This window comes from Athene cunicularia (assembly GCF_003259725.1).
Source record: "Athene cunicularia isolate RWA chromosome 1 unlocalized genomic scaffold, athCun1 chr1_part2, whole genome shotgun sequence".
NCBI lineage: Eukaryota > Metazoa > Chordata > Aves > Strigiformes > Strigidae > Athene > Athene cunicularia.
The window spans coordinates 80869366-80891130 of NW_020799092.1; the positions used below are offsets into that span (position 1 = coordinate 80869366).

Below are 21765 nucleotides of genomic sequence, written 5' to 3' on the forward strand. Positions count from 1 at the left end.
AGCAAATAAAGTGTGATAGATTTTTTTTTTAAATTTTTTTTTTTAATACCTGTATGAGATGGAGCAGCAGGATGTGGGACCTGGAGAGGATCAGATGGCCTGAAGCGTCGTGTCTTGCACGTGACCCAGGATGAGGCAGAGCTCTGGCAGCTGCCTCTTGCTCCCCGCTGTATCTCCATAAGGCAGTTCCCCCTTCTCTTTGGCAGAGACGCCCTTTGTGAGGGTTACAGCCTGCAAGGGGCTTCAGACAAGGCACAAATTTACTTTGAGGAGCTGCACATTCCGAAAGCTGCCTCTGCAAAGTGAGCTCCCTCCCCACCAGCTGACCCCAGCTCCTGCACACACACCCCCCTTAGCTTTGGGGTACCTTCCTGGGCTTCTCTCTGCCCTATTGTCTCTTTGCTGTTTCTTTTTCTGTCCCATCACATGTGGGATTTGGGGCAGTGATGAGGAGCTCTGAGCTTGTAACGTGGAGAGGAACCTGGGTGTCGTGGGGAGTGTGTAAAACCAAACCCTGGTGGGAAAAGCAGAACTACTTCTGCCGCTATTTGCCACTTACTGTAGGTTATTTGCAACAGCGTGTATTTAAATGATGCAATTTGGAAAAGGGAAGTAACACAGTGAATACTACCCATTGAAATGTCCTACTTTTATTACATTTCAACTCGGAGAGGGAGGTTTTTATCTGGCAGGCTGCCTTTGTTAGTGCCAGATTATGGGCCAGAAAGGACAGCTTTCTAGTAACGACCTGCAAACAAAGAGGAAACTGGTTGATTCTCTCTGAGCAGAAAATGCTGCTCCCTCCCAAATGGGGAGAAATCTCAGATCCTCGCCACGCTCAGCCTTTATCTGCGGTGACAGCACAGAGTAATCGTTCTGGAGACCTGGTTTTCAGTCCTCAAGTGTTGCAGAAGCTCAGAGTCAGGTGTTTCATTGTAGTCTGTGAGACAAGGCCTCAACCTCCACTGTGGAGCATCTTGTGCTCCATCCTTGGCACTCACGTGGCATCTCGTGATGTCAGTGTGGTGGGAGCACGAGCCCCTGTGTCGTGGTTTAAACTCAGATGACAAGTGAGCCCCACACAGCTGCTCGCTCACTTCCCCCCCCAGGGGGATGGGGGAGAGAATTGGAAGGGTAGAAGTGAGAAAACTTGTGGCTTGAGATCAAGACAGTTTGATAGGTAAAGCAAAAGCAAAGCAAACCCAAGGGATTCATTCCCCACTTCCCATGGGCAGGCGGGCGCTCAGCCAGCTCCAGGACATCAGGGCTCCATCACACGTAACAGGCACTTGGGCAGGCAAACACCATCACTCTGAACGTCCCTCCCTTCCTTCTTCCTCCCCCAGCTCTACAGGCTGAGCATGACGCCGTACGGGCTGGGACATCCCTTGGGTCAGTTGGGGTCAGCTGTCCCGGCTGTGTCCCCTCCCAGCTCCTTGTGCCCCCCCAGCCACTCACTGGTGGGGTGGGGTGAGGAGCAGCAAAGGCCTTGGCTCTGTGTGAGAGCTGCTCAGGGAGAACAGAAACATCCCTGCGTTAGCCACGCCGTTTCCAGCACAAATCCCAAACACAGCCCCATACCAGCTAAATTAACTCTTCCCCCAGCCAAAACCAGCACACCCAGTCTGTCGGAGCTGCCTGGGAGCTGTTTTCCTTCTGCGTGTGTACGGTGACACTTCCGTCTCCGTTTAGTGCCGGGCAGCAAGTGGAGAAGCGCCCCCGAGGCTGGCAGAACCACAGACGGGGGGAAGGCAGGTCCTGTCCTACCCGGGGAGGGGAAGAGAGGAAGGAGGGGGAAGCCCCTCACCATTTCATCTTGTCCCTCTCCCAGCAGGGTGGATGCTAACACCCACAAGAAGCATTTGATCCTCAAATCGGGCCAAGGAGCCGATCTCATCGAGGTGCTGCACTACCACGCCTGCGACTCCGGGGGGTCCCCCAAGGCCGAGTACATCAGGTGCTTGTTAAACCTCCAGGTTCAGCACGTCAGCGCCAGGTTCGCCGTGTATCTCACAGGTAAGGCCGGGCTCTGGGCTGGTGTCCTCACCCACCAACAAGCACCGTCTTGGATTAGCCTGGGAGGTGGTGGAGGAAGGACCAGAAACACCCCATTTTCCCTCCCATTTCTGCCAGAATCATTTATTTGAGGTGCAGGTCAGGTGCGAGCTGATTCATTGCCGGTGCAGCAAAAGGAAAAATGAATACATTTTTAGCTGTCCGCTAAATGCTGGCAGTTTTGTGAGCCTGTAGATGGCTTTAGGTCACACCCTTAATTCTGGCCTTGCTCTTTGCCAGGTGGCACTATCACAGAATCAGATTCATCTGGGTTGGAAAAGCCCTCGCAGCTCCTCCAGCCCCACCATGACCCTCCCCCTGACCGTTCCCAACTCCCCCAGATCCCTCAGCGCTGGCTCAGCCCGACTCTTCAACCCCTCCAGGGATCCCGGGGACTCCCCCCTGCCCTGGGCAGCCCATTCCAATGCCCAACAGCCCCTTCTGCACAGAAATCCTTCCTCAGAGCCAGCCTGGGCAGCTTGAGGCCATTCCCTCTTGTCCTATCAATCTGCTTGTTTCTGCGTTTGCAAAACAGAATAACTACAGTGGGATTTGGGAATATTTCCTGTAGGTTGCAGAACAAATTCCTTTTCGCTTGTTGGACTTACGGTGCCGCTCCTTCCTTTGCAGAAAAGCCCAGCATCAGCAGGGAGGTCCTTGAAAGCAAAGGAATCCTCGTGGCTGACGTCAACACGTTCCTTGAGACGATGCAGGAGGCAGCTGCTCCCTTTAGAAGAAGCTACTGGTAAGTTTGGAATTTATCCCTTTCCACCACCACCCCCCAAAAAAAAAAAAAACCACCACGCTGGGAGCAGCTCTTAGCTTGTTGGCGCTGCCCAGAGCGAGGAGGGGAGCAGGGCGGTAACCCGGGGCCACCTCTCTGTGTTGCAGGTGACGAAGCGAAGCCGCCGCGTGGCTCCTCCCCGGGGCCCTGCAGTGCCAGTTTGGGCCTCCTGGGCCTCTGCAGGCCACAGCCCCGACAGCCCAGTGGGTTTTGGGTGCTGCACCCCAGGAGAGGCGGCGGGGGAAGGTTGATTCTAGTTCTGTATATAGAAATAATTTAAAGATGGCTAACGCAATTCCTGGCGGGGGGTTGACTCCCCGCCCCCAAGTTGCATATAGGACAGAGATTATTTTAACGTTACACGGTTCTAAATTATTGGAGTGTTTTCAAGTGAGTAGTGCAGCTGACATCGGAAGAAATAGGAAAATAAAAAAGCTGTTTACTTGAAGTTTAGGAGCGATACGAGTCCATGGTAATAAAGGCACTTTCCAGGTGGCTGTTGCTGTACCTGCAGGACACGGGCCGCGGGGCACGTTTCAGCCTGCAGCAGTCACTCTGCACTACATTTCAAATCACCCCTGTTGCCTCTTGGTACCATTTCACTGCTGGGACTCGAGCGCATTCCAGCACCTGGAAGTAGCCAGACAACAGGATGCAGGAACAAACAAAAAAAAATTAAAATAAATAAAATTAAAAAAAATCTTTATTTATGGCAGCTCTGACAAAGCCGCTCCCAGAGAAAATGCCGCATTAACGACCTTTGTAAGATACCCAACCTCTTCATGTGGAGGACAGGGTTGTCCTCTTTGGTTTTGGGGTGGTTTTTTTTTAATAAAAGAATGCAAGAACATTATGTACAGGATGTTTTTGTATCGTTTGATTAATAAAAACTTCACTTTCCCACACCGCCGCCCTCTGGAGAGGGGTTTCCCGCTCAGCCCCCAGCTTCTCCCCTCAGCAGGGGTGGAAGATGGCAGCTTTCCCAACTCGTCCGTAGCTCAGAACTCAGCTTTGCTCTGCGTTAAGCCTGACTTTGAAGCCCACGCAGGAAGGCAAGAGAGAAGGAAGTGGGCTCAGGGACACGGAGTGCTGCAGGCTCAGCCCCCTCCTCCTTCCCCATGGGAGACACTCACCAAGAGCCGGAGGAATAACGGGGTAATGGAAGCGTTGAGGGGAAGGAGCTCCTTTTCCACATGTCTTAGGGTCCATCTTGCCTCTGGAAAGGCTCAGCTTAACATCGAGCACTGAAGTAGCTCAGGAGAGGAAGGACAAGGCGAGGAAGAACTTCCCCAGCTACAGCTCTGCACCTCGCGGTGGCAGCTTAAAAATGGGGGTTCCTGGAACCTGCTGCCGGAGAGGGGAAGTTCCAAAAGCCCCTCAGCCCAGGGGGGAGGAAGGAACGGAGCCGTTTTGTGAAGGAGATGCGGTCAGACGTGGTTCCCCATCAGCGGCACAGCTACGGCCCAAGAAAGGATTAATTTACCAGCGCCCGTTGCTGGGCCAAGTGTGGCAGCTGAGGGGAAGCTGCTCAGAGTTTTCTCATTTTTCCCAGCTCTTGGCCTCACCCTGTGTAAACACAAGCCCTGCTCCGCGCTCTGCGCCTGCCCCCCAGCAGCAGGATGGTGTCAGGCTGCGAGATCCCAGCCAGGGATGGATAAAGCTCGGTCCAAAGAGCATCTTACTCAAGAGAGATCTCGGCATGCTGTAGAGGAGCCTTAAAAGCAAGAGTTAGTTACTACTGCTTGAAGCAAGTGCTGTTACTGGAGCACAGGTCTGCTGGGGAGCGGCTGGGGGAACTGGGGGGGTTCAGTCTGGAGAAGAGGAGGCTGAGGGGAGACCTCCTGGCCCTCGGCAACTCCCTGCCAGGAGGGGGCAGAGAGGGGGGATGAGTCTCTGGAGCCAAGGAGCCAGCGCCAGGCCCCGAGGGAATGGCCTCAAGCTGCCCCGGGCAGGGTCAGGCTGGCTCTGAGGAAGGATTTCTGTGCAGAAGGGGCTGTTGGGCGTTGGAATGGGCTGCCCAGGGCAGGGGGGAGTCCCCGGGATCCCTGGAGGGGTTGAAGAGTCGGGCTGAGCCAGCGCTGAGGGATCTGGGGGAGTTGGGAACGGTCAGGGGGAGGGTCATCGTGGGGCTGGAGGAGCTGCAGGGGCTTTTCCAACTGAGATAACAGGTACGGGTGCTAGCAGGGTGGCTGCAGGGAGCAACACGCAGAGCCAGGCCTTGTGCTGCAGCATCTTTTCCCCTGTCAAAATGAGCCCCGAGAGCCACCAGAGCAGCAGGGTCTGGGCAGCCCAAGAGCAGCAGTCTGAGCCCCTTTTCTAGGGGGAAATCCTGCACTACTCCCCTTTCGCCCCTGGCAGGCAGAGATCCAAGGGATCTCGCAAAGGAGATGCTCCTCGTACAACTGAAGTGAATCAGACCAGAGCCCAGGACTGGTTTCCAGAATTTGGCTTTACTTCGCAGTACAGAAATCATTTGGAGCCTTCAGGAGACAGGAGAAGCACAGGCTCTGTCATACCGATACCGCAGTGCCGTTTGGTCCATCCGAGAAGCCACCAGGGTACAGAAAAATACTTCCACATCTTGCCTGCTCTGTAATTTGTTCTCTCAATTTTATTAAGATTAAAACACAAAGGAGCCTTAGGCACAGCTGTGTCCCAACCGATGTAAACAGTTTTAGAAGCTTAAGTGGAGCTTAAGTTCTGTGCCCAGAACCAAGCCAACATTTGCTGCTACAATAGATGTGGGCTTTGTCCATAATACAACTTGCCACAGAGTTAGATTGATGGGAGAGACTTTAGGGATGCTGTCCACAATAATGGAGTGCTCAGATTCTATTTTCCTTGATAATCAGGTTTGAGTGACAACCGTCACATCTACTAGCTCACCAGAAGCACATAATTGTGAAGGATGTTTACAAATGATTAAAAATACAAGGTAAGACACAGCTGTCAATGAGTTATTTCAAATCTGCACCAACGTCTACGTCTGCAAAAAAAAAAAAAAAAAAAAAAAACTTACGAGGTTAGTCATTAAGTCAGTCAGTAATTTGCCAGATTCTGGACAGCAGCCCTACTAGAATGAAATAATTAACATATGATATCCAAAAGGGGAACATTACCAGTGCAGTACTCTTCAATCTCTCAGAGATGGGATTACAAAAGCAGGCCTTACAATATTGAATTTCGTACAGTGTTCATTAAGTTCCTTATATATTCATATTAGCCGATTTTAATTTCTCCTAATTAGAGATTCTCATTACTGCTGCTCCTCCTCCCCGTAGATATCATTTTTCTTGCGTTTCATCTCTTCGAAGTCAAACTCTGATCCCATCATCCTCTTATAAATATCTTTGATGTCATCGCACGTCGTCTCGAAGTGAGTGGTGGCGTCGTAGGTGCGAGAGATGAAGATCTGGAAAGAGAAGGAGCCGTTCAGCATCGAGCCTGTGGCCTCACCCCCTCAAACCTGAGCTTGGCCCTTACTAACCTGGCTTTCGGTGCCCAAGTCGGTCGGTGCAAACAGGTCGCTGATGCTAACGAACCTGCAGGGAGGGAGGAAAAAAAAAAAATGGTTCAGAATGGTTTTAGAGCATCAAATTCGGGGCAAGAACGGCTGAATTAAAGGGCGTCGCTCTGCCCAGCGCAGTCGAGGTGCAGAGGAAATTCAGTGTTTCAGCACCTCTGTGCAGCCAAAGGGCCTTCAGGCCCCCTCTGCCTTCACGCCTCAGCCCCCAGCGCTCGCAGTAGAGGTGAGAAGGGGGAAGAGGGGCCTTGCCAAGGGCTTACTTCTGCTCAATGGGCTCCAAGAGGTCCAAGGCCGGCTTGATTTCCTTCTCTGGGTCGGCGGTTTCCACGGTGGTGCTGGCAATGGCGATGTACTTCCCCTGCGCCGCCACGTTGTGCGCAGAGGAGATCATGCAGACGTAGATATCTGGGGAAGCGCAGCACGGCGGCAGGTCAGCGGGCAGCCAACGGCCCCAAAGCCCGTTTCACACCCCTCTCCCCAACACACGGCACCTCCTCCAGTTTAAAACCACGCCTGGATGAGTTGTCCTTGCCCTGCAGCCCGATGTGCTCTCGGTCTCTCGGGTGAGGGGCCTGGACACCAGCAGCCCCTGAACTCTCCAAAATTCAGCTTCCTGTGGCTCCTGCCCACTTCTCCCAGGCTGGGGCACGTCCTTTGGCGGGTTCCCAACCACAGGAACCCCAACTTCCCCCACGTCCCTCACCACGGCTCTAAGCTAAAGCACATCCTCACTGGGGCATAAAAGATCTGTGGACCCACAAGAGCAGTTAAGTGCATTTTTCTGTTTAATTGACACAGTGTTTGGGGCAAGATCGTTTAACGACCGCCCCGCCTCAACCCAAGCCTGACAAGACCCCCGCCCCAGCACCTCACACACCTGATTTTCGGTTGACCTGATTCTGTGGAATGATGATCTGGCATGAGTTGGCATCGTTCGTGTTCTTGATGGGGTGGCTCAAGATGCAGATTACCCGAATCACTTGGCCGACCTTTGTTACGCGATCCGAGACGTAGCTGGGGTCGCAGATGAGCTGTTTGCAGCGAGCAACCTGCAGAGACAGATGGAACCTCGAGTGACCGCCCCGCAGAGGTGCGGAACTGGCCCAGTTGGAGGAAAACTAAGAGCGATTTGAGGCGGCTGTTCCTGCATCAGGTTCTTGTTTCAAGGCCAGCAGCACACTTCAACTTGGCCAATCCAAAAGTAAGTGTATTACTCTTAAAACCCCCTACGTACAGCGGCATCATCTACCACATCTTGCCCTTATCACTCAGCATGTAGTTAAGCTCTAATCCCTCAAGTCCAGTCCTTCCAGTCTAGGACCACAATGTCAGAGTCATCTCAGTTGGAAAAGCCCTTGCAGCTCCTCCAGCCCCACCATGGCCCTCCCCCTGACTGTTCCCAACTCCCCCAGACCCCTCAGCGCTGGCTCAGCCCGACTCTTCAACCCCTCCAGGGATCCCGGGGACTCCCCCCTGCCCTGGGCAGCCCATTCCCCGAGCCCAGGGCTCAGATCCCTTCCCTGTCCCTGCTGGCCACGCCAGTGCTGACACCAGCCAGGATGCCGTTGCCCTCCTTGGCCCCCTGGGCACACTCTGGCTCATTCTCACCCCCCCAGTCCCTCTCTGACCGGCAGCTCTCCAGCCACTCCTCCCCAGGCCTGTAGCCCTGCTGGGGGTGGTTGTGGCCCAAGGGCAGCCCCCGGCATTTGCCCTCAGTGAAACTCCCCCAGTTGGGCTCAGCCCATGGCTCCAGCCTGGCCAGGTCTCTCTGCAGCCTCCTTACCCTCGAGCAGATCAACACTCCCACCCAACTGGGTGTCAGTCAAGGCCAAACCAAACAGATAAGAACTGACCAATTTGCATTAGAACTAATTTTGATGGTAATTGTTTAATATTTCATCAATTTGAAGCCTCCAGGCTGCCTGCACTTGGGCACATCAGTCCACAAGACGGATTAGCACCTCTACTGCTTGCCAGGACACGTCATCGCCTCCCCCAGAAGGGACAGGTTACCCCACCAGCAAGTACTAAACTGTCCTGCGAAGCGCCCGCTCCAGCCGGGAGCACATTTATAGCTTCTGAGCAGCTCGCAGCACCCTCGCTAGCTTTAGAGGAGAAGCTGCCACAAGGCTGGGTGCCAGCTGTCCCAGCAGCTAATATTTAATGTCAAGGGCAGAGCTGATTTTATACCCAGGTTAGACACCAGCAGCTTCTTTCCAGTCTAGCCAACCTGATTTAATCTCCAACCCACAGAGACTTCATTCCTACTCCCAGAGCAGAGGCTGTACTCACCATGTAATCAGCAACATGTCTTAAAATTAAAAAAAAAAAGTTGACACAGGGGGAAAAAAACAGCACTGGCCAAGCAGTTTTGGTCCTGCTAGGGCTCTGATGAGGGGTTTTCTACCTCACTTGTTCAGACTGATGACCCGACAGCCTCAATTTGGAGGGGCAAGATGCGGGGTGGGGAGTAAGGAAAGAAAAACTGGAAGTACCGTACCTCCCCTTCAGACTTGACACCAACCACTTTGCCGTTTTCTATCACAATCTCCTCAATTGGCTTGTTCAGCATGTAGGTGCCTCCGTATATAGCACTTAGCCTGCAAGAATAAAACCACTTCAGTGTGTTCCACAGGTGCGAGTTTGGTTTTTAACAGCCCTTCCAGCCCCTTGTTTCTGTTCTGCTTGGACAAACCCCACATTAGACTTAAAACTGCTTCCAAATACGCTGCTTAAACATCCAGGCAGCAGACGCTGTCTGCTGGTCTTTCTGCGAGGCAGCAGCTGGTATTTGGAGCATGTCAGAGGTGCAGTTACATCCAGCTACAAAAAAATCTGCAAACCCAGACAGTCCTACAGCCTAAGAGCTGCGGGCTGCAGCACAGAGGCAAATCCGACTTCTTGGGTAGACAAGATGCCGCAAAGAGTCTCTCTGAGCAAAGCCAGAGCTACCACCACGAACAGGAACGGTGGTAAACGAGCCCAGAAAAGCAGCACTCTCACATGGAGGGATCACTTCTCAATTAAGACAGCGAGAGACCCGCAGCATTTTTATGTGGCGTCACGTTCTGGGAGCCTGACCACTGACTCCACATGTCTGATCTCCCACCAGGTACCACAACAGGGCTGAGAAAACCCTGGAGTGCAAAAAAAAAAAAAATTCTCACCTTGCAAATCCCTGGGGCAGCTCTCCAAGGCCATAGAGGGGATAAAGGTAGGGGCTTTTCCCGTATCTAGCCAGCGACTCGCTGTAGAGCTTAATCCTGTTGATTGTTTCTTGGCATGGTTGATCTAGATAGCTGGAGAGGGCGGTTACACGATTTGCAACGTTTCACAAACCAAGACTTAGAGCAGAACACAGAGAGCAAAACATTTACCTCCTGTGAAGTTTCCTTCCCCACCCTGCAGCTGCTCCTGGGGAGTTATTTCCCTAGAAGTTCCCTTTTAGCAGCACTTAAGTGCCACAAGTGGTTTTACTCAGGAAGAAGATGCTTTACAAACCCCAGGAACCCACAAAGTTTAAACATCCCATCAGCAGAGGGCCCAGTATTTAAAAACTCACGCAGCACTTTGCGAGCCGTCCTACCCCCAACTCCCCAAGGCCGTGCTGGGAGCACCCAGCACCCCAGCGGATTTAGGGGGAGCAACCCCCAACCCCAACTTACTCGTCGGTCCTGTAGAGCGCGAGGGCGTGGCCCGTGAAGTCTATAACATCTTGCCCCAGGTCAAACTTCTTATACACGTCGCGCATGGTGGTTTTCTTGGGATCGACGCCTTCGAAAGTCCGGGGGTCGTTCTCATCAAAGTTGGCAACGTACACTAAGAATTTCCTGAACCGGCGTTTCTCAAACAAGCCCATTAAGCCTAAAACCAAGGGGTTTTGTCAGAACTTACAGAGCTACTAAACATTTTTTTCCCGTTGCCACAGAGTATCAGAAGCGGGTAAGAACGGCCAAGTGTTTCAAACACTGTGCCGTAACGCGGAGGCTGGCCTCGAGGGCTAACCAGGGATCTCTGTTCAAGCAGGAGACACAAACATCTGCCCAGCTGGTCTGTGCTGACAGCTCTCCTGGTGTACTGGACCTCAAGAGGTGGTAGGGCCAATTTTTTTTCAAGGCATGGCTGGAGGCCGGGCTTTATGCTACTTCCAGCTGGCGGAAAGCCCGGAGAGCACTTTCCTCTTGGCCCTAAAGCCCAACCTGAGCTTCCATAAGCAGAGACCTGTGTTTGGCATCTACACTAATCAAAGCTCCATCAAAGCCAAGCTCTCCTGCAGCCTCACCAAGGAGCTGAAGTGCTGCGAGGGTCAAAACTTCAAACACGAGATCGGACAAGGCACCATTTATGTGCTTTTATTTTCTACAAATTGGAGAAGCAAGACTGGACTTGCTGGAACACGAAGGCGGAGACAGCACCAAAGGCACCTCCTACTCCTGCCAGTACAAGTCTTTTCAGAGACCACTTACAAGTTGGCAACGTGGCCAAATTGAAGGAACGACTGATTACTTCACCACAAACAGGAATATCTGCCATAAGGAAGGCTCCAACGTACAGACAAGTCACATACTGGGAGCCTTATCTGCAGGAGTCACTTTATCACAAGATTTTTCAGAGATGCTGCTAAATACATCCCACACCTGAAGCTACTGGACTGCCCTCTGCTAGCTCCTGAAGTACTGCACTGCACTATTATGAATGTTCAGTAGTTTTACCTGAAAAGTTAAATTTAAGTAGACGACAATTAAGATTTGAGCTAGGTGCCACATGTCAGAATTAGTCATTCCAATCTGCCCATGTGACAGTATTTTTCACACACACAATTCCATCCAACAAGGACCCAACGTGAAATATTTATGGCAGAGCTGGGAGGACAAGCCCCAAACGTAACCTCTTCGAGGATGTAAAATACTGCCGAATTCTCACCAGAGGAGCCACGGAACCGTCAGCTTGTCCGGCTCTAACAGACACCTCCAAGAAAATTGAAGGCTCAGGAAGCCCAAGGCTCAAGCTGCAAGTGGTGTTTGAAGTCAAACGAGAAGCAGGAGAATCCTACGCTAAGCCCAGCTTGTGACTGAGATGGAGTCTACACGCAGCACCACGTGAGGAGCGTGAAGATTTCCTTCCCACATGAGCACAGAACGTGTGGGTGGCACAGGCCCGTCTCGCCTTTGTTCAGAGACGGTGGCCTCAGGAGGGAACTAAGTGAGGTGCAACTACTCACTGGATGCCAAGGCTTCTGCCTCAGTGGAAGGAACTTTGTAGATCTTTCCTCCCTTGTAGACGAAGCTCCCCTCGATCACCTTGAAGTCTAAGTAGCGAGTGACTTCTGTGTAGAGCAGCATCTTTACCAACTGACCTGGAAAGGAGGTTTGGCACAAGTCAACCAGCTGGTCAGTAGCCAGAAGGCAGCGCTTCTCGCCAGGCAGGGAGTTCTTCCAACACAGCAAACCCTTCAACGGCAGCACCGCGTTCAACCCACACAGCTCTTACACCTTTGTGTAACAGGCAGGGTGTGGCAGATACTCACTAGGGCAATTATTAGGCAGTTTTAAGGCTTTTATACAGGCAGTTAACAGCTTCCTTGTCACTCCTGCCGTTTCCAGCAGTCCTCTGAGTAAAAGCCATCCTGCAGCACGTTAATCCGCTGCAGAACACTGCTGCTCTTTGCTCCTTGTAGTTCATTCACACTCAATGTGACAAACAAGGTCATGTCTGGGCCCCAGCAGCTCCTCATCCTCACTACTCAGATCTAGCACAGCCTGTGGATTTAGTTGTCCAGCCAATTTACCACAAATTCTCCCCTGGCTTGCAGGCAAGGCAGGTCGTGTCACACACCCATTGTCACATCCCCACGGGGACACTGTCCCTTAGAAACACACCACAGTGGGATTCCTGTGCAAGCTGAGACTAAGCTGAGACTGCAGTAACCAAACCTTGACTGGAATCAAATCAAATTTTCGTCCGTGCTAGGCTTGAGCAAGACTGGCACTACACACTACACTGGAGAATCAATCCTGTGAGGAGCCAGGGAAGGAGCTGGGAGTGTTGAGGGTGAGGAGGAGGAGGCTGAGGGGAGCCCTCATCCCTCTCTGCAGCTCCTGACAGGACATTGCAGAGAGGCTGGGGCTGGGCTCTGCTCCCAGGGGATCAGGGACAGGACAAGAGGGAACGGCTGGAAACTGCCCCAGGGGAGGGTCAGGCTGGGCAGGAGGAGAAAATGTTTCCCAGCAAGAGTGGTGCGAGAGTGGAACAGGCTGCCCAGGGAGGGGGGAGTCCCCATCCCTGGGGGGTTTCAGGGCCGTTGGGATGAGCTGTGGGGGGATGTGGGGTAGGGGAGAACTTTGTAGGGTCGGGCTGAGGGTTGAACTCGATGATCCCGAGGGGCTTTTCCAGCCTGAAGGACTCTGGGATTCTGTGAATCCTTTGTGCTTCAGGGACAAGCAGCAAGTGGCTGGTATTTGGCAAAGGGAGCTGCCCCTGAACTCGCTCACATTAATAACCACTTCACTGACAGAGGACCTGGTCTAGAAGGCCTGTCCCAGTATAAAAACATAGATTAAAGAATGAGGATTTGTAGCATCAGTAAGGGATGACAGAGTCTGCAAGCCATAAAACAGGAACAAAGGGAATTAACAGTCACCATGGAATCAACCGTTCCTTCCTAAGCCATGGAAAAGTAACAACGCACAAATTAATGGCCTTAACTCTGGCTAGAAACACAAACACGTTAAGAAAGGATGTTGGAAAATGGATGTTCCAAACCTTTCAGACGTGCCATTGCTGCGTGCCCCGAGCTGGAGTCTGAAAGGTCCCCAGCCCCAAGGAGTCACCGAGCAGAAGCCGTGGTGCTCCTGTCATACAGGGCAGCTCGAGGGAGCTTTCCCCAACTCTTCACAGAATCATTAATCTTTGATAAATGCTTCAACAAATTCACGAAGAGCTGTTTGTTTGATTACAGCACTGAACCCCAACCCAGGCTAAGCTTAGGAGGCAGAACTGGGAGCTCAGTATCACTTACCGTTAGCCATAAGGAATTTTGGAATTAGGTCCACGTTCCAATCTCTTCCTCGCCCCATAGATTCTGGTGGGGTTCCTGGTAGGTTAAACCTTTTGTAGAGCTTTGAAGAAAATACTTATTATAGCAGAGGAAATATCTACGGGTATAATTTCTCCCCCACACATACACACTTTCCACCCCCACATCTCCCCAGCTGAACATAAGCTCTTTGCAGAAAGCTTTCAGCCAGCGTTTTAGCTCCAAGTTGATTTTTGATGCAATCCATGCTGCACATCCAGTAAATTCTTACAGGAAGAATCGAGCAGCGTTATTCTGCCCATCCAATCTTTCTTCCTCCAAGGCTTAAAGCTTGGGAATTTATGACCTGCTGAACCGAAATACTGTTTAACATAGCTGAAGGTAATCTGATCAAAGCGCCTACTTCAGGAGAAGGCAGGCTCCTCTGTAGACTTAAATCATATTCCCCAACATAAATATTTAACCCAGTTAAGCAGCAAGGAGAGCAGTGATTTCCTGACATCTATTTAAGCAGCCACACTAACAGCTTTAGGAGCTACACAATCAGAGGGTGCAAGCCGTAAACGAGATGGAGCCGATCTAGGCAGAAGCGCTCACAGACCAAGGACCAAGAGTAACGTGGAGGCACAGAGAGCACGTGGCACTCATGAGGCCAACGTTTGCCAGCGAGTGCAGCAGTAATCTGGCTAAGGCCAGAGAGTTTTAACATCCAGCTGTCAGGCATTACGCCTCCAAACCATTGCTTGAATGCTGCATGCCTGAATTTGGGCTGGGAACTAGAGAAAACAAGTGCTATCTACCAAGTATAAACATACACCCTGGTTTCTCCTCCACTTATCCTCTGTGGAAGTGCCATAAAACATTCTTACTCAAAGGAAACCCTTAAGAGTAATTACTTTGAATCCACCCCTAGGATAACTCGAAATAAAGCCCCTTTTGTGTGCCCGGGGGAGGACACAATAGGCGGGCGTCAGCCTCCATACTTACATCCTCCAGGGGTGTAATGGATGCGCTTTCGCCTCCGTAGTAGGAGTTACGATCCATGTGAAGGACTTTCTTTCCATTCACTGACATGATCCCGGAGAGGATGCATTCCTACAAAAGGAACACGAGGAAACAAAAGGTTGCAAGGGACGTGTTAGCTGCATTTTGAGCCTAATTCCATTTTTCCCGATGATGCTCTCTCACAGAGCGTGTTCAGGCAGCCTGCTGCGTGCCTGGATTTGAGGGTACCCGCACAGGCCTTTGAAAACAAAACACACCAGTTGCCTCACTCCAGAATTAAGACACATATGCTGAAAGACTCCTGTTTAAGACACATTAACCCCTTACTAGGTTTGCTGTCTGCTCTGGGCAAGCCAACCAAGAGGTTTTAACAATGCAACCATCACCTAGCAAGGGCTCCCCTGAGGTTTTCTCTGGCATCTTCATGCACTTGGGCCAGATTAGGAAAATCTGTACTCCTAAACCACCAGCCACCAATTTAAGGATGTCCATAGAGGCAGCGCCCTCATTTATGGGTGACACCAGGAGTATGAAATCTAACCTTGACTTCAATAAAGTCTCCTCAAAACCACAATCTCTGATATCTGCCACACTGGGACACACAGAATAGTCAACAGCTATTCTTAAATGGTAGCCTAAAGAATAAATTCAGGCTTTTGGGAGCTTTATCATCTCAGTAGATGCTTTGCTATCCTTGGTACCCACTGAGATTAAAAACAACGAGATTACTTTGAGCAGCAGATCAGCTGCTATGTCTGAACGCAACACCAAGAGGCTGAGACTAATCTCAGAGGGACACAAACTGTAGCTTGCAGACCCAGCTAAGGACTCACGGGCTAAATCCCCATTAAAACACAACTTTGCAACTAACCCAGTCCCCAGGTCGGGCACTCACAAACCAAAGAGTTTAACAAACACTTGAATACTCACATGTTTAGGACTACTTATGGCAGAGGTTTTACTGATCTTTCTTGCTCTACCCCAACTCTCCCTAAAGGCAGAATTACATTTGCAGTTGAGCTCTCATTCACCATTGACATTATCTAATTTGTAAGTCCTGGCCACATCTCACATTATCCTTCATTCAGCCTGTAAAACCCCAAATCCAGCTGGAGAGATGCCCCTGCTGCACATCTGCTCGCCCAGGAGTGGAGGAGCCGTTCGTTCAAGAGAACCAGCAGTGTGGCCCTCCTGGCAGAGATCTGCGTCCTTGTGAGATCCTTTGTGTTTACTCCACATCCGTCTCGCCCCGCGGAATGCTCAGGACTCTCCTCGTGTGTCGATTCCCCCCTGCTGCGACGTGTAGGAGGGTTATTTCAAACTCTGTTACGGCAACGCTGGCCAACACGGGAGTATCGGTTGGTGTGCTCAGCCAAACCACGGTTATAACACCAAAAGTCTATTTCTATTAGAAATATTGTATATTAAGAGAAACTGTGAAGGTCTGCAGAAGTAGTATTTTGATGCTTTTCTAATTTAAGACAAGGACCCACATCTTAGGCACAGATCCAACTGTATCGAATTATTCAACCTTTATGATTAGCACTGAGCAGGAGATTAAGAAATAACAATCGTTGAAGCAATTATTACTGTGCAAAATGACTGAACTCAGAGACTGAACTGCTGCCACATCTGTTTTACAATGCTTCTGGCTCATCAGTCTTTGGGGGAGAAGGAAGGGAGGAGGGACCAGCTGAAAGGGTTGTGGAGGGGGAGTATGGAGTCACGTTTGCTAAGCACAGTAAAGCAGCATGTTAAGGTAGAGCCGAGCCTCAGCTGAAAATTTTGAGTAGGACTTCTCAACCATGGAGGAAGCCAGCCATGGTTTCTTCTTCCTTGACCTGCAAATCCTGACTCTGGTAAATCCTCGGTGTAAAGGAAGGTTTTAAAACCATCTTCAACTTCACCAGCCAAAGACCAACGCATGGTAAAGGCAGCTTGCAGGATGGGTTATTATTTTGGTCTGAAGTGTCTCAACACCTGTGGGTGCGTGGGGGGGTTGGCAGAGATCGTTGGCGGCAGGACTTGCTGGTTTTGTGCTTCCAGGTGGCAACGGGCAAATCTTCTGTGCCGGGAGAGCGAGGCAATGCCAGCCTGGTAGCCCCAGGACGCCGTGGTAATTCAGCCAAGGCCCCAAAGAGCAAAGGCTGGCAAGAATGGGACGCTCCAAGTTTAATCCCTGAAGTCGTGGGTGATTTTAAACATCGTGCCCAAAAGCCTTCGTGGTCACCCCACGGATCCTGGGCCACGTTAGCCACAGTGCTTCCCACAAAACCTCTCCATGATCCATCAGCTGCTCCTTCCAGCATCACGCCATCCTCCACGGACTCCAGATCCCTCACATCCTACAAGGCCCCTCCACTTTTTTCCAGACAGGCTGAAGACAGCAGAGGCCCTCACAGCAGACACAGCTGCACCAAACCCTGTGTAAGGCACTACTCAAGAACACCGTGAGTCCTACAAGGCTGAGGAACTGCACAAGTGAAAGTACGGGTGGCTTTTGTGGAGTTAGTTAAAAACGTTAATGATTTACCCCAGACAACATGGGACTATCACACCAAGTGCATCACCACTAGCCAGCGTGATCTCCTCAGTTAAAAAATGAATTCACAGAGCCCTACGTAAGGGCTCTGGTTTGACTCTTTGCTCTAACCTGCAGTTTTAATCGCCCTGGAAGATCATCCAAAACTGCGGCTCACCAGCTCTGCCAGATGGTGGTATAGAACTGCCAGCGTCCCCGCTGGAGCTGAGCCACGAGGAAGCCAACCAGAATCTTGAAACAAAATAAGTATCCAACGAAGGAACAAAGTTACAGTAGAAGCTGCAGAAGCTACATTCTTCAGTCCAGATGTCAGCTGATTTCCTTCCTCCATTTAAGGAAACTTCAAGGCATTTCTCTTGCCCTATCTTCTCAAAAGAGCGCAGCCATCACTTCCCAGTGAGCTCTTTCCCTTCCACAGGTTGCCTGCCCAAACTGCCACCATCCCCCTGGAGCAAATTTGGGAACTGGCAGGAGATACAAGAGGCCTCAAGTACCTTTTCAATCTTATTTCATACCTGTTAAACACAGATCGAGGTGGAGGTATGACGATAATATTTTATCCAAGGCTCATTTAACAGGTTCCTACTATCACCCAGGTTCCTGCAGAGCCCCCGAAGCGTTGAAATCCTGCGCAGGCCTTTCGCTGTTGCTCGTCTCTGCGATGAGGCAACAGCACAGTCATAAAACACAGGAGATGCACAATAGATTTATCCTCCCAGCTCAGCAATTCCTTTCGCCAGCTGACTGCTGGCTCTACCCATCCACTGGTGCGCTAGTCTGTGTCTAGGAACCGTTTGATATGTCATTATGTCGTTTGGGTCAGGGAGCGAGGAAAACAAACAGCCTGTGCTGATAAGAGAAGGGCTAGAAACAGTTTAGACTGCAAATAAAAGAGGGGGAGCATCAGAGTTCAAATCTGTGGCTTTCTGAGCGTGTTATAAACATCAACCCCGTGCGAGCGGATAAAACTGATCAGCTGCTGACAGCAGAAAGGGCACCAAGATGCAGCAGGGAAAGGTCCAGGTATCCAGCCAGGGTCAAACACAATCTTTGTGCAAATGACAGTCACGCTGTGCTACTATAATCCACCACTTCAGCCAGTTCAGGTTACGGTGGGCTCCCGGGAGCTCGCATTGTGTTGCTGAATGAATGACAGAGCAAGTCTTAACAGCGATCGATGTCGTCTGCAGCACTGCTCGGCCGTTTTAAACGGCCAGAGAGCCCAGAACCAGCGAGCAAAAAAAAAAAAAAAAAAAAAAAAAAAAGGAGTAAGGGGTAACTCGGAAGTATCGTGTTTCCATTCTTGCTTAAGACCATCAGCTCTTCCCTCACTTGCACGACTGGTCACAAATAGACTTTCTACACGCAGAAGCCTTCAGGAATCAAGGGAAGCAAGTAGGTTTAGATGGATTTTCTCCAAGTAGGGCGGCAGTTCAGAGAGGTGCAGACAGGCCAGTAAAGACTTGAGCCAGCATCGGTCCATCTAACAGCGCTGAGGGAAGGGTTCTGTGCAAAACGTTTAGCAAAATCCCTTCATCTTGGAGAACAGGTTCTGGCACAGCAAGAGGCTTTTCTGAGAAAGACAGGGCTGTGCCGTGGGGAGCAAGTTACACGCAGCTCGTTAGTGTTGCCCAGGTTAGCCCACCTCTAGCTGGCTATGTCTACCGTGCTGGACTCCAACGAGCAAGACTCAAAGCTCTGCTTGGCCACACAAACTGCAAAAGCAATCGCTTGCTGTGCTTGCGCGATCCCCTCAGGTACCAGGGGACGATGCAAGAAAGAGTGACACTCCACTTTGATGTCTTTATTTAGGCTCTCTAAGCAGCGAGGCCTGTGCATGTGATTAAATACATCTTGAACCAAAGAGTTTGGCTGCTTTGCTCCTAGAGAAAGCAAATCTGTATCTCTGCGATGGATTTATATAGCTTTAATGTGGTGAGGCAGCTGGCAGGTAAGAAGCTTAGTTCAACACACTGGTGCCTGCAGTGAGCGAAAACTCAGCAGGAACATGGTGTCCATCTACTAGGCCTAAACAGGATGGTTTAATTATGCCCAAAATTCACATCAAATAACCCACACTCTCTGGAGCACCAAAACCAGATAACAACCACCTGGCAGAGGGTGCAACACCCCACTCCTGAATGTCCCCGTGAGCGAGTACAGAGCCATTTCCAGACCAGAAAGGTGTAAATTAAGGCAAACTGAAAAGACAAGTCTGAAAATAAAAACACTAGGTGTTCTCCAGCCTGCCGATCACCGCACCCGATTAAAAACAAGTTTGTGCAGTAGGTCTGGAGAAAGATGCTGCCTAATCTGCAATGCACAATGCACCTGCCGAGCCTAAGTCAAGGATCTTAAAGCTATTAAGACTTGAGCAACTTTGAGAAGTCATTCCCACCAGCACCTCCAGGACAGGGCAGCTGGAAAGAGACCTACTGGCTCTCACGTTAGGGCAGCCAGAGCCACAGCATTTTGCAAAGGTCCTGTCAGCACACACAGCCTGACGCTTCTCCGCCGCTCAGCGCACGGAGGGACTGGGAGGAACGTAGCGCTCTCGTACAAGCGCCACGAATTTAATTACACCTTGTGTAACTTTGAGGCTGGCGTATCAGCAGTAATTCAGAATTAAAAATGCACCGGGATGATTCTTCCCCATACCGCTAAAAAAAGAGGTATCTTTACAAGCTTCACACTGCAATGGGTTTTCCAATTAGCATTCATAAGCGAAAAAGTTAAAAATATTCTAGTGCCAGTAATCGCAGTCCTAAAGCTGCCTGAGCTGTTCGTTACTGGTTGAAGAAGAGAGTAACACTCAAAATATTCATGTTGCACTTTCAGATCCATCAGAAGTGGAATTTATGCGTGTGCTCACGTAACGGTGGCCCTGCAGACCCAACCAGAAGGGCCGCTGCAACAGATGTATTTGTAACTCTTTTACAAAGGCTCCAACGATTTCTTTTTTCTCTTTAAACCATCAACTGAACTTTCACTTTATCAAGAGAAAGAAAAAACCCTCCAGATCAGCAGCTGCTCGCTGCCTCTCCCAGATGGTCTGGATTACAGCTGGTTTATGAGCTCTGCACAAGTTCTAGCGATGGACACTGGGACAAGTCAACCAGTACCTCTCGTGGGACAAGACACAAGATAGGCACAACCCAACGAGGAGCCCACCAGAAGGGTGCAGAGCTTGAGTATTGAGCAAACAGGACCCCTAGTTAATCCCGTTTTGTTCAGGCAGCGCCAAGATTGGTGCTTTGAGGTGGCAAGTTGGGCTTTTCAATGGAGGAGACACAAACTCATTTGGCTACAACAGCAGCCTGATGGGACTCCCAACACAACAGTCCATTTCTGCAAGGGCCACTTTGAGGAATGGCTGGTCAAAAACATCATCAGGACAGTTCAAGGCTCTTTGGAAAAGGAAACAAAGTGTTTACGCAGCGCATTTTTCCAGTTCCTTTTCCTCAGGAAGCCTGACTCTGCCAGCACTGGTACCAGACCAAAGCTGGAGGAACAACCTTCAAGCTTCCAGTTTAACACCTCATCTGCCTGCAGAAAGAGTGGGGCAGCCCAGAACGAACCAGGCTCTGCTCCAACGCTACTCGCTAGGCGGAACGGTTGAGCCAACACCATGAGTTTCAGGATCGGGAACATCCCGGCTGCACCAGGACCTTTGGTTTCTATTCACTTGCTTTTCCACACGAGCTGCTCAAGTCGAGATGAAGCCCGTCCTGCTCTAATTGGTATTTCAGAGGTAAAGCCTGCACATCAGAGGCAAAAATAAGTGCTCCTGCACGCTCTCAGGCTCTGGAGTTTGGTCAGCACACCTTAAAATACGGCCGTAATTTATTCCTTTTAACTCAACTGCTGATCATTAGCATTAGCTTGTCTTAAAAGTGATTTCACAAGAGGCCTTTTGTCGAATTTACATTGGCATTTGTCAGTTTGAGATTAAGCACGGTGCTTACCAACTTGATACTGCAGCTCACTCTAAAGCATAAATTAACATTTTAATGGCGCTCAGATCTATTGGAGGCCCCTTCACCAGCAGCTCATTATATTTCACCTCCCCAAAAGTCTGTTTCCCTGCTTTGCTGAGCCAGAGACAGGTTTTAGGCCGGACTACAGCTTTTCCTTATCAAAGGGAAGAAGCTTTTGCCTTCATAAGTCATTCCTGCTACCTCAAAGGAAGAGCCTTTTGAGAAAGGAATGAAAGCAACCAGGAAAGTTGGGTTTACCCTACGGCAGCAGCTGGAAAGACGCTCCCACACTTTGCACATTTTCTTTGTGCCACATCCTGGTTTTGTTACCATTATTCCCATACTCCAAAGAGGGAGATGATAAACCAGATCTGCCTTAAGCAGCCGTGCCCTGGTCCTCTGTCAGCAGACATGATGCCTTCGCCGCTGTGGCAGCCCCGTCAATCACAGCGCCGAAGCCACAGGAGGAAGCGCATGTATTTCTATTTACAATTAACCATCAACAGGGGAAGTGGGGGAAATCCCTCACGGCCAACCCCAAAGATATCTCTTTGTCTAGCCACCTCTCCCCGTTAACAGGAGGCAACAAAAGCAGGAAAGGCTATTTAACAGCGAGGAAAACCTCCTCTCCACCATATTGGATTTTCTTCCCCCCCTTCTTCAAACAATGCCTCTTATTCCTAACCTGCAAACCACCCTTCAGACCCTGCTAAACCCACAGTGAATAAGCTACCAGTGGCCCCAAGCATCTCCCCATTTGAAGGAAGGCAGGAACCAGAAGAAATCCCCACTAGCAAACCTCACAGGCAGCGGCACTGACATTTTTTTTTTTTTCCTCTC

At 50.6% G+C, this 21765-nt stretch overlaps 2 protein-coding genes across 5 annotated transcripts in view; one reads left to right on the forward strand and one right to left on the reverse strand.

Moving 5' to 3' along the window:
• FAM208B (family with sequence similarity 208 member B) overlaps window positions 1-8857 on the forward strand; it is a 31033-nt gene extending 22176 nt beyond the window's left edge. The window contains exons 12-14 of one of the 4 annotated variants that reach the window (XM_026866029.1): window positions 1832-2016; window positions 2686-2800; window positions 8283-8857. In XM_026866029.1, coding sequence (XP_026721830.1) covers window positions 1832-2016; window positions 2686-2800; window positions 8283-8529 — 547 coding nt within the window. In that variant the 3' untranslated portion in view covers window positions 8530-8857. Of the gene's footprint in view, window positions 1-1831; window positions 2017-2685; window positions 2805-2946; window positions 3557-8282 lie in introns of those variants that run through there. The other 3 variants (XM_026866034.1, XM_026866042.1, XM_026866049.1) reach the window with 3 other exon arrangements.
• Window positions 5271-14496, reverse strand: GDI2 (GDP dissociation inhibitor 2). Its single transcript, XM_026866060.1, has 10 exons — window positions 14389-14496; window positions 13384-13483; window positions 11587-11721; window positions 10031-10229; window positions 9533-9664; window positions 8866-8965; window positions 7243-7414; window positions 6626-6770; window positions 6327-6381; window positions 5271-6251 (listed from the first exon to the last, which is right to left on the reverse strand). Exons 1-10 carry the CDS (start codon window positions 14473-14475, stop codon window positions 6096-6098), a joined length of 1281 nt encoding a protein of 426 aa, XP_026721861.1. The 5' UTR covers window positions 14476-14496; the 3' UTR covers window positions 5271-6095.
• Between the last annotated feature and the right edge of the window lie 7269 nt (window positions 14497-21765).

Bases quoted from the DNA above. Each gene is read 5' to 3' on its own strand.
- GDI2 (XM_026866060.1), bottom strand. From the start codon at position 14,475: ATGTCAGTGAATGGAAAGAAAGTCCTTCACATGGATCGTAACTCCTAC. The intron at 10,230-11,586 runs GTGAGTAGTTGC...CCTTGGTTTTAG, and splicing joins GGCAGAAGCCTTGGCATCCA to GCTTAATGGGCTTGTTTGAG. The intron at 6,252-6,326 runs GTTAGTAAGGGC...TTCTCTTTCCAG, and splicing joins ACTTGGGCACCGAAAGCCAG to ATCTTCATCTCTCGCACCTA.